The 12,361-nt window shown below is 37.1% G+C and overlaps 1 protein-coding gene across 1 annotated transcript; it reads right to left on the reverse strand.

Annotated features, from left to right (window-relative positions):
• Window positions 1-5,937: 5,937 nt before the first annotated feature.
• Window positions 5,938-10,881, reverse strand: LOC111986606 (auxin-responsive protein IAA29). Its single transcript, XM_065761235.1, has 4 exons — window positions 10,567-10,881; window positions 6,861-6,893; window positions 6,678-6,768; window positions 5,938-6,228 (listed from the first exon to the last, which is right to left on the reverse strand). The coding sequence occupies exons 1-4, from the start codon at window positions 10,736-10,738 to the stop codon at window positions 6,177-6,179; spliced, it is 348 nt and encodes a 115-aa protein (XP_065617307.1). The 5' UTR covers window positions 10,739-10,881; the 3' UTR covers window positions 5,938-6,176.
• Between the last annotated feature and the right edge of the window lie 1,480 nt (window positions 10,882-12,361).

Raw genomic sequence — 12,361 nt, forward strand, 5'->3', positions numbered from 1 at the left:
AGTGAAATAAAATAGAATGGTTACTGCTATAGTGTGCCACTGCAACCGCCTTCCTAAGGACTCGTCCTTCCCTTCCATAAAGGCATGCACATCCTCGGGCAGAAGGAGGCCATGCGCCAAACTCTGGGCAATATGACCCCCATGGCCTTTGTCCCAAACTCATACACTAGCAGACGTAGGGAGAGGCTTGCCATCAAGTTGGAAGGAGGGTTGCCACTTTGCCGAGGCCCGGGAAGTGGATGCCAGGTTCACTCCGATTTGTACCACTGGCTCCCGGATGATAATGCCAGTCGATGGTCGGGGAGGCGTTTTGGAGGATGCATTGCCTGAGCTCATCTGTGTCTGTTCAGTCGTGCGCTGCCTTTTACGGGCACGGCTTGCTGGAGCGGGAGGAGGCATAGGATCTTGGCCTGGAGCTTATTGTTGTTGTGTGGCTGGCTGGGCACCCAGAACGAAGCGATTGATTGTCATTGTCTTTTTGGTCACCATGGTGTGGACATGATCGGATTTTGTTTCCGAAGAACTGACTGATTCGGCGACTACACCCCCGACTTCTTGAGCAGGAGCCTCAAATTCTACAAGGGCCTGAGGTTAAGCAGGAGCTTTTGGTTGAACCGGTTCATGAGCCCGTTTCCGGTGCTCTCGCGACACGCGCTCAGTTGACTTGTCACGTATGGGTTGATGCTCATCCGAACAAATATACCAGGGACCGAGATCGTGCACCTCGCCTACAGTGAATCTTGGGGGGAGGAAGTTCGTGTGCCACACATCTATATAGGAAAGAAGGGGGCTATCAACTAACAAAGCTTGGCTGAATGCTTGCTAAGTGGAATAAACAAGGAAAACACCAAGGATAAGGTGCGATGCTCGGAGTTGTCCGTCCGAGTTAACAAAAATCTCTGTCCTAAGCACAAAATTCAGGTCTCGAACATGTACTACTCTAAGGTCCGGCTTGAACCTTTTGCTCTCTGCACGGAAGTAACACAAAAACTAGTTAATGATTACTTATTTTGATCAAAATCAAAGGAAGTTAAATAAAACGCGTTTGGTACTGACCAACATCGCGTGGTGAAAACACGCAGGGGAGCTCCTCAACAAACCAATTACCGCTCACCCGTACAAAATCTCCAGCCGAATTTCTATTCGAATTAGGTAGGCATGAAATAAGCCACACCCTCACATCCCTAGTTTTCAAGTAATAATCCGAGTTGATATTGCCACACAAACTATACATGAAATTAATGTTGTGATGATTCAGTTGCAACCCAAACAACTGATTCAATCTACTAACGCAACTCACCACCCGGTAAAAATTAGGAGGGAGTTGGTCGGGACAGAGACCATAAAATCTAAGGGTACCTAGGATCAGAGGGTCAATCGGGAGCCTAACCCCACCCTCTAGAATAGCCATCAAGGGAAAGAAAACTATATTTACACCACGACGCCTTTGGATGTCAATATCGCCCACATGACAGTAGGCAATATTGACATCCCTAGGAACATTGTAGGTAGCCCTAAAACTAGCCAAAGTGGTTGCAGTAGAACGGAGATGTGAGTAGCCCATTCTCTAAGAAATGATTTTTAAAGAAAAGAAAGACTATGATTACTGTAGAATAGAGTGAAATAGAACAAACAGGAAGAAGAGGAGAAGGAACTTACCGTGGGCTCTAAGGAGGAAGGGTGTTCTGGGCTAGGAGATGAACCACGAAAGCAATATGCTCGGCAGAGTGAAAGTTTGGAGGATGAAGAATGCGAAAGTGAAGGAAAGAGTCAGAAGTGATTATTTATAGGGGTGAAGGGAGAAATAAGTAGCATTAAATAGTCCTTTGGTGGGAAACCTTATGAATCGCCACCTCAACTGCCACGCACGTGACGCCTCGGTTCACGAACTGTTAGATAATAATGACGGCTAAGCCATCAGTCAAGTTTAACGCGTCTTTTGAGGGACGCATTAATATGTTCCTCAACCGCTGGATATTTACCCTTTTTAGCTTCCCAGGTGATCACTGCCTTTTGGGTTCCTTGATTCATCCCCGAGATTGGGGGACGAATCAAGAGGGGGCTAATGTATGGCACCCTGTACCTGAGCCCATTTGGGCCTGAGACTCTGACATGAAGATACGACCCATGAACCTGATCTCTTTCTACCCAGAAGCCCATCCCGAATCCACACAAGCTGCGGGCCCAAGTCATCCTTGCTTGGCAATACTTTCCTGAGCAGTGAAGAGAGAATGACGTTCCAACACGCCGTCCCTTACATGCTCAGCAGTGCCTTAGGGAATGTCGCTGTTGAGAATATCTGCAAAAGTGGAAACTAAGTTCCAAGGCCACTCACACCACACCCCACTCCCACCTAACCACCCACTTATGATCAATGATATTAGACCTCTCATTACACTAACCATGGAAATAATCATAGCCTCTCCACTAACTTAGGACTATAAATATGAGAAGTTAAGGGAAGAATAGGGGTTGTTGAAAGGTTCTGAAAGAAACAGAGAGTAGAGAGAAAAGAGCGAAATAGAGAGCGAGAGGTGAGAGTTTGAGAGAGTGAGTTTAGGGGCGAGAGAGAGAGAAAGAGAGAGAGAGAGAGAGCTTCATTGAGTTTCTGTGCCTAGAACCCCACCCATAGTAGGAAATCCAAAACCCACATTACAAATATATTGTGAGCCCAAGAGTGAACAGGCCCTTTAAGTCCACTTTGGGTGTGCACAAAACCTTAAATGGACTTATACATATGAGGGAACTACAGAAGATTCGGGCAGATGAACGTTGATTTAGGCCTTGCATGAATCTCATAACCAACCAGATTTCAAGTAAGTATTGCATGTAAGAGAATAGCTCAAAATAATGGGGCTAGCCCTAAAGTGACCCCCTCATTCTACAAAGCATGTCATATTAGGAACGTACTTGAGATCCTTCGTATTGGTTAGCTCTTGGTTCAATTTTTTAAATTCATAATTTACATAACGAAGATAATAAAAGGTTTGTAATTGACTAAATCATCCTAACAGAATAAGAAAAGCACAATATTACAAGGAATTCTTATACATGGGATCCCTTTGGAGGTTGCGTAGGGGTTTGAGTCGAAGTACCAGTTGTTGGACATAATAGTTGATCATTATCCAGTCCCTTCCCTGGAGTTCAACAAATGCACTCACCAACTTGCAACCCTACCTACAAGATCTTAAATAATAGATGATTTTTCTTGAATTTTGATAAGATTAAATCCAATTAATATAATGAATCGTTAGGTTCACTCCTAATAGCTTATTCAGCTTGGCCATGCCCATTACTACCCTAAAAAAAATCAGCATAACTAAATTCGGTATAACCTAAAGAATTTAAGGTATGAAACTAACAAGGGATCAAATGGGATCGTAAGCCCTCCTTCCTCAAAGGCAACTAAAGGGATGATATCCTCATCCCTATGTTTGCAAAAGATCAGCATTGGTCGAATGTTGAAGGTGGACATCATTGGAAATACTAAACTTAGCCAAACACCCCTATGTGTTTACTAATTCAAAGAATCTACCAATCCTAAAGCAATCTAAAGAATAAAATAGAAAGAACTATGGAATTTGATGAATAACAATAAGATCTCGAGGAGACAAAAGACCTTGGTTGGAAGCAATAACAAGCCTTAGAAGTAGAATACGAGAAGTAGGGCACTAAAAGTGAGGAGGAATTTATAGGAAATATCATCTCAAACTAACAATTGTGAGATCAACTAGCTAAAAGGGAGCCATCATGGCAGCACATGTCATGAAGAAATTTGACTAGTTCGGCCTCTTATCTCGCGAAATGACATTTAGACGAGATATGAGACTAACAATTGCTACTCCCATGAATCACAAAACATCATGATCTTAAATAAGTGGATAACATCAAACCCCTAAACCATAGAGCATGAAAGGCCTTCCTTTTCAAACAAGTCCCACTCCTCCTTATGGAAGACAAAGAGTTAGGGGTTAATTGCAAAGTGTAGGCCCATTTTCTTCACCTCTCCAAGAGGGCCCATTTGGGCAAACTTATAGGCTTATCATCGTTCTAAAAAATCAAGGAGCCTGTAATGTTTGACCTTATTATTGGGTGAAAATGACACATCAAGTGATCATCCAATCTTCATGTTAATAAGGCATTATTGGATCAATCAAGGAAGGAAGGCTAGTTCCTATCTAAAAAGGTATTGCAAGTATTTGTGATCGTCACTCTATTTAGTCCTCAGTCAACATTCCTGCTGGGAAATTTCGACCCTAGATGATAGAATTAATACGTTTTAAACTCAAGTTGTTAATTAGATTTATTATAAATAAACATTTTTAAAACAAACTAACATCAATATCATGTCAATATCATGCATAGCAGCATAATAAATAAAACAAGATATGATGACCTAGGAAAACCAGTGAAACAAACTAGTTTCACAGTAAAAAGTCTAAGGAGAAACCTTCCCGAAAAGCAATTCACTATAATAAAGAGAAATTTCAGATCTAGTACAAAAATTTTGTCCCTAAACTCTACAATTCTCGTAGATGAACTTACAGCATAAACATTCTATTGCTTCAGAACCTCTAAACTCTTCAATATATGAACGCCACCCTTTTGCACAGATCCCACTACGTGACTAACCAATAATGCACAGCTCCTAGTACGTAACTAACTCCAGCAACTTGAAGATGTTGTTAGCTGCAAAGTTTTTCACTTCATCAATAATAAAGATCAAGAAGTACTTGGTTACAAAACCCTAAGGCGCAAAAGACACAGTAACTTCTTGTAGAAAGAATAAGGCACTCGGTCACTTTTTGCATGTGTTCTCCTTGTATTCTCTTATGTAACGGCCTTTAAAATAAATCTTATATATGTTTAGGGTTGTGAGAAAAGAAACTCTACACATACAAGTTAGCATGGGCCGAAAATCAGATCTAGAAATTCTAATTTCTTAGATCTCGATAGATATTTCTGTCGAGTTTCTGTCAAGCTTTCTTCATTAAATCTCAATAGGTATAAATTTGCCAAGCTTCTGTCAAGATTCTATCCAGCTTCTGTCCAGCTTTAATGAACAACTCTTATTCACTTGTTTCTTGGTCCAATCTTCATGAGTTTAATACTTGGCTTGAACATGTTTCTTAAAGTACTAAACTCATCCTAAATCTACCCAATTACAAGTAAAGTACATTTTATCAAATGATTAGCCAATTTACAATTACATATATTCTAATAAGTTCCACATATGTCCTAACAATTCCTAAGAAGCTAATGGTCACCTCCACATTAATGGCTACCACCTACCAACAACCTCCATGCAATAAATGTTGAATGACCACTCTGCATAGTAAAGGAAATAGGGTTAGCCTCAACTAACCCCTTTAGCCTAACAAAGGAAGGCAAGGAGGATTAGACCAAAGCCTCCACTCCATCCCTTGTTTATGGGGAGTTGGACTCCAAGGATCCCTAGAAATGCTTGTAGCTATCACAAATGGATTGGGGATTAGACCGGGGGAAAAAAGAAGAAGAAGAAGAAGAAGCAGAAGAGAGATAGCAGTTTGTAATAAAGAAAACAAAGAACATAAGGAGAATAACCCATCTCATTGGGTTTTGGAGCATTCCCAATGTATTCAGTCTAATACTTTGATTTGATAAGAGTAGAGTATAGTGAGCACTTCATTCGATTTTGGCCTAGGACATTTGGGAATCTCAATATTCATTCTCTTGTAAATACTCCTATAGGCTAAATTTTGGAGAAATTATTCACTCCTACGAGGGAGGACTCCTCCCGTAGGGATGTATAATTTTTCCAAGTATTGGACCCTATATGCGGTTTCTATCAATATAGAAATTTATTTTGTTGAACTAAATTTTACCCACCACACCTCATAATCACTCTAATTCTTTTTTAGATTATAAAATATAGTTGAAACTTAAGAATAAAATTAAAAAAAAAAAAATATATCCATATCACTTGGTTTTCTTTCTATTACATGAAATACAAACAATACAAATGGCTAGTAATTAAACAATTGTTCTTCTCTTGGCTTTTCTTCTTTGGATAGCCTAAGCTCTACTAAACACTTAATAATTGTTTTTACATTTACTTATCACAGGAACTCCATATGCTTTTGCTAAACCAATACATAACGAAAATCAAGCTCATGATAGAAACATTGTTATATAGCTCATCCGCCATTCCTTAGTATCCCCAAACGCTGCACGGACTCAATGAAGGTTCTGCAAAACCATAATTTTCACATCTAGTGTTAATACGGTGGGTATTTATTTATTTATTTAATTCAGTTGAACCTTGTCAATTTTTTTAATAAATAAATGAAAAAAACACTAAATTAGTGGTAGCATTGGTTCTTTAAAAGTAATAAGAGCAAACTAATTAAAAATTGCGTGTTTGGATGATTTTTTTTTTAATTATTAGTTAATTTGGTTATTTATAGTTTTAAAATAGTTTTTAATATAACTATACTTTTATCCACCTTAGCAAATCAGCAAAAAGTTAATCCAAACACATACTATAAAACTAAACAGGAATTTTTTAAACATAACTATATTTGTACCTATTTTAAGTAAATGAACAAAAAAAAAAAATTTCTTAATTAGATAGTTACGATAAGAAGAGGAATTTAACCCCGAATTAATGAAAACAATAGGTGTGGAAAAATACATACTGCCAAGGAACGTCTCCTGCAAGCAGCCAATCCCCTTCTTTGTCTTGATAGGTGAGTGTGTAGTTTACGCCATTTTTGTCAATTTTTTGTTCTGCACCATGGTCAAATCCCAAATCAGAACCAAACTAACCCAACGCCCACTAGACCTTGCTTTGAGACTTTTAAAGTAATTCTCTCACTTACCTTTATCAAACATGCTGATCAAGGTGTTGGTAATGTATTTCAAAATTTATGTAGGATTAGAGTTTCATGTGTGCGTGTATAAATCTAATGCAATAAACTTCAACTTACTTGTTAACAATGGAAGGAGTTTTCCTGTTTTGTCCTTTCCGATCATCTTCCTCATTGGGCTGGCCACTCCAAACCATTAGGGGGAATATTTGTGGCACTCCTCCACCCATCTTTCCGAAGGCCTCCTCAGAACTACGTTTGTTTTTAAGGCATTTTTTGCTTTCCAAAGAACCACCATAGCTCCATAGTTGCGAGGCCACCGGTTCTTTTGATTCAATATCACCATCATTTAGGTCGAACCTTTTACTGAATTGTGAACTGGAAGTGCGAGGGCAAGTTGGAGCTCCATTTGATATAGCAGCAGAGAAAACAATGTCAAACTCAAAGCCAAAATATATAAAGGAAAGCTATATAAGATGAATGCAGGTCCTGATTGTGATTGTGAAGTATTTATATGTGCGCGTGTAAGGGAAAGAGAGAGGATGAAAATGACCATTGTCTTCTCGAAGATAGGAAGTTGGTGACAGCAAGGAAATTGGGTCGGCTAAAAGACTAGCAGTGATATAGACATGGGGTGAAGGGTGCACCAATGTGCTAAGACCACCTAGCCCAGGTTCTCTCTTTTAGTTTTTAACATTTAACCTTCTCTGCCCCCTCACTCACCAACCTAAGCCTTCTCCTTTTTTTTTCTTTTTTCTTTTTTTTGGCTGAGAATGGCGATTTTAGATTAATAATTTCTTTAGAAGTAGAATGTATCATTCTCAGTAAAATGTCACCATTAGCGAGTGTTATATCTTTCACATTGTTTTGTTAAAAGTAAATTAGAATAAGGAGTACGATAGAGAGTAAGGTTCAAGTCTACCTGAAAAGAGACTCATTCTTGTGATAATTTAAACAAGAGCCAATTTTACACTTCTATAAAATTACTTATGTTTGATTAGTGAACTGATGATGAAATTAAAATGATGGGTATTTTCATTCTTATAATAAGAGAAAACCCTGACTTAACCATATTTGGAGTTAGCATTGCCGGCATTGCAGCTCTTGCAACATGACTTTGTTCTTTGATGATCATGTCTCAACAACATGTTAAAAGTATCAATCGGAGGTGGATAATCACTATTAACATTATCACCTGAACTTTTTAGATCAATATATATAAGATGAAAAATATTCATTTTTTTTCCTTAAAAGTCAATGATTTGAATTCTTTTGGACCTATTAAAATCACAATTTACTATTATTCTTTCAATCTCTCAATGCCCAAGTCGTCTTGAGTGTGCTTAAGTCGTTTCCTAATGTAAAAGCACCCAATAAAAAGTTTAACATACAAGTGGGCCAAATTGAGATAAAGGGGAAAAAGTTTAACCAATGTGCATAACACGTTTATCAATATTTTTCCTGATTAATGATAACACGTTTCATTATTATTACTTATTAGGATACATTTAACAAAAACTCAAGTCCAACAATGTGGCCTTCCTATCAATAGTAACATGAGTTCAACTATAGAACATGTCCAATTTGTCGGCAGAACCCCGTCAACCACATCATGATGCAAAAATTCTTATCATTGAAAGAAAGAACCTCCATGATATTGGGTACTAAGACATTCCTTTGATCTTGTTTATTTTTATAATAAATTTGATACTACTTCAAAGCACTCTTTGTTTTTAGATAATATATATTAGTAATAAGAAATCCTTTTCATGTCGGGGTTTAGTTCTAGAATAATAGGTGAGAGAGAAAGTGGGGAATATCATGTCGTAGACAAAGAAGCCAGCAACAGATTGTACGTTAGGTATGTGTTTGTGTTAGCTCCATATGGAAGTGTAGGCCTAGCTATACACTGCTCCTGCTATACGGTTCGAGTTAGTACAATTGTTTGGAGCAGGGAAACGATGGCTCTTATGAATTGCACGTGATGGTCGGGACATAGCATGCTAAGCCCAGAACCCACATATCACACGCAGATCACAGTTATGCACTGATCTGTGACATCATCAAGTGCAGATTGGTTCAACCCCTTGTGTAGTGTGGAACCCACCTAGCTATACCTGAGAGAGAAGAACATACAAAATCTGAAATTATTGTCCCCCTTAGCTGGCAGTGGCGTCCATTTAGTTCAGTTTATTCAAATGCTTGATAATAGCTAGCTCACTCATATTCGTATTCAGTGTTGAGTGCCAAGAATTTGATGTCAAAAGTTATGTTCACGAATCATGGAAATGAAATCTTAAAGATATATAAAACTCTTTTATCTCATTTGTTGTGTTTTATTTTATATTTCAACAATCTTATTGTGTTTGATTTTTTTTTTTTTTTAAACTTCGATAATTTTATAAAAATGTCAAACCAATACAAGTTGTAATTGACAGAACATAAAGTAAAATATAAGATTTGCGTTCGGTAGGTTTTTTCAGTTTTTAAGTAGCAACTGCCAAGCAAGAATTTGATATCAAAAAACCATAAAATAAGGTAACTACAGCGTGGATGGAAATGTCCTCATCAGTCACAACGGTGAATGTGTCACAAGAACCAAATAGTATCAACTCATGAAAATAAGCAGCAGTTGCTGGAGTCATGTTCCAAGTAACTTCGTAGTACTTGGACAATTTCTTACATATTTCAATAAAGTTTTTCTACCCATTCACATTAAAAAAAAAAATACCTTATGAAAGGAAGCTTGCCTTTGAGGATAAGAAACTCTTAAAGTACGGCGCAATTGATTGCTAGCCGATTTTCCTGGCACCGTGATAGCGGACCATTGAAGTATGTCTCTTTAATTGGTCCTTAGGTTAAATATAAAAAAGAGGTTAAATATTCCAAATTTTACATAGATGGGATTCATGGGAAGCTATTACCATTTTTTTTTATGTGTGTTTTTCTAAGTTTGGTGTAGACCGTATGTATCTGGGGGCCTTCTTCTGTTCAACCTTTCTAAATTAAGGAACTTGTCCTTAAAAAAATAATAATAATAATCATATGCTTTCTAAATTGAAGAACTTTTTAAATTTCTTGGGAAGCAATGTCACGTCCTCGTCATCCAAAGATTCCTTATGACAGAAGTCCCTAGCTTCTTCTGTTATGGATTTTCATAGGTTTGGAGTGTGAACCGACTGATTCTTTTATCTTCATCGAGTCAAGATCCTTACTTTACTCGATGACTATGACTTTAAGGATGGAACCACTCAAGGAGATCTCACAATTCTTAGCTTAGGGATTTTCTCTCCTATATGGAAACTAGAGTAGTTTATTATAATGTCATTCAGCATAAATTAAACTCATAAAAAGTTTCGTCTTTCCTTCATTCTAATTTCCATCAAATTTTAGAGGTCAGCATCTTAAAGATCCCTTTTTTTTTTTAGTAGTTTATCTCCTCATGACTCATGAGTTATCTCTAAGATCGATGTTCCAAGCTTCCTTGACATTCTAAAACATAACATTCAGTGCTATGCTATTCCAATTACGCTCATTTAATTGATCATCTCAGACCATTCCTTTGTGGTTTGGTCCACCGCTTTCTCTATTGATATCCATATTGTCTCATCTAAACAATTGAAAATTTTGATTTTGAACCCAAATAACTAAACAATAAATTAGTTGATTAAATTTTTATTGATTCCAAATAAATAGCACAAACAAATAGCCTAACCANGTGCCTGATAAGAGTGGAAGAGCCTTAGATCAATCTTTCTTGCTATTGCTATCCCCTCCATCTTGACCTTGACATACAAAGAGTTTCGTCCACCACTTCTCTCAGCCACCCCATCATTCTTGACCCGCCCAACTTGATGCTGCTGCTGCTGCTGATGTAGCTGCTTCTTCATCCATGATTTAATGGGTGGCCACCCCACAACATGATTTTCTTCCACTTCATTCCTGTTATTTGAAACAAATGTCAATTGATATTGTAGATTTGGACCTTTCTAAATCTAAACCATCTGATAGATGGAGCAAACTAACTAGGCTATAGGTTATATTTGTTGGGTGCCATTAAGTAGCTAGGCTAGATTTTTTTTTTTTTTTTTTTTTTTTTTGTAATTCAATAGTTCCGACAATGGGAAATAGCACAAACAAATAGCCTAACCACACAAACAAAAAAAAAAAAAAAAAAAGCCTAACCACAATTATTAATCACCAAATCTAAGAGTAATAACAATAATGGAAAAACACATAAAGATTTGGTAACGAAGTGGAAAGCCTTTGCAAAATTCCTTAAGAGAAAAAAAAAAAAAAAAAACTGTTAAAATATATCGGATATTTTTCAACAAAAACCACTTTGGAAGTATCCAATCCCATAGGAAATTCCCTAAAGAAGAAAATCTTACAACAATCTACACTTGTAGTCCTAGACTTCTATGCAACCTCAGAAATGACATGTTTGCTCCTAGCATAGTAGCCCCATAAATCTGGCATCCACCTATAACTTCCTTTGTGAACGAACTATTCTGTTGGTTTGTTTGGAATCTGCTTATTTTGCTGAAATTAAAAACTTTTTATTAAAAGTACTGAAATAAAGGTAAAAGTTAGCTGAAATAGTACAGTGTGACCCATAAATAATACTAAAAAGTGCAATGGAGCTCATAAATAATAGCAAAAATAAGCTGAATAGTAAAATAAGCTGGCTTTTTAATTTTTTCCAAACACACACTATGTATGCAACCCCATGGATTGAGATTTGGTATGCAATTGCACCATGCAATTAATCTCTTTCCTTCTCACAACAATTTTTTACTATTTTTACTTTTTTTCATTCTTTTTATTCAATGGATGAGATTTAAAGTTGCCTTTTGTAACTTCAGATCTTAGTCATTCATGATAATTGTATCAGGTGCAATACCCTAGATATTGCACCTAATCTCAATCTGCAACCTCAGAAAATGACATGTTTACCTCCCATCACAATGGCCCCCGAACTCTAGAATCCTCCTATGTTCAAAATTTTGACACTCCAAAGAAATCTTAAAAGATATCACCAATGAACTAACTAGTAAGTAACTATTGAAGGCAATTTGGCTATCAATTTTGCTCTCAAGGGTGAAAAAATACAAGGATGATCTTTTTGCTTAGGCTCAAGTAGGAAGGCACTCTAGATCTTCTTTATTACAACAACCTTCTTTTCTTGAAAATCATGCCTAGAGAGTATATATAGGTAGATTAAAGTTTTGACTTAATCATAATTCAGGTAGAATTAAGGATAATAATTCGGTCATCTCACTTGAGTGAGAGTCAAGCGAGTATTTCACGAACGTTTTATCTTACTTTATTGATTAAGCGAATCCTGATTTCGTTTAACCACACCTTTAGTTTTTCACAGTTTTTGTCTTGCTTTATTGATTGCTTGAGCGGAATCCTATTTTCGCTCAACCACAAACTTCAATTTTTCCAATGCCTAAGTAGCTCTTTTAACGGACTTTTACCTAACTTTTATAGCATGTCATTACAATCTC

The sequence above is a fragment of the Quercus suber genome, unplaced genomic scaffold (assembly GCF_002906115.3).
Source record: "Quercus suber isolate HL8 unplaced genomic scaffold, Cork oak 2.0 scaffold_402, whole genome shotgun sequence".
Classification (NCBI taxonomy): domain Eukaryota; kingdom Viridiplantae; phylum Streptophyta; class Magnoliopsida; order Fagales; family Fagaceae; genus Quercus; species Quercus suber.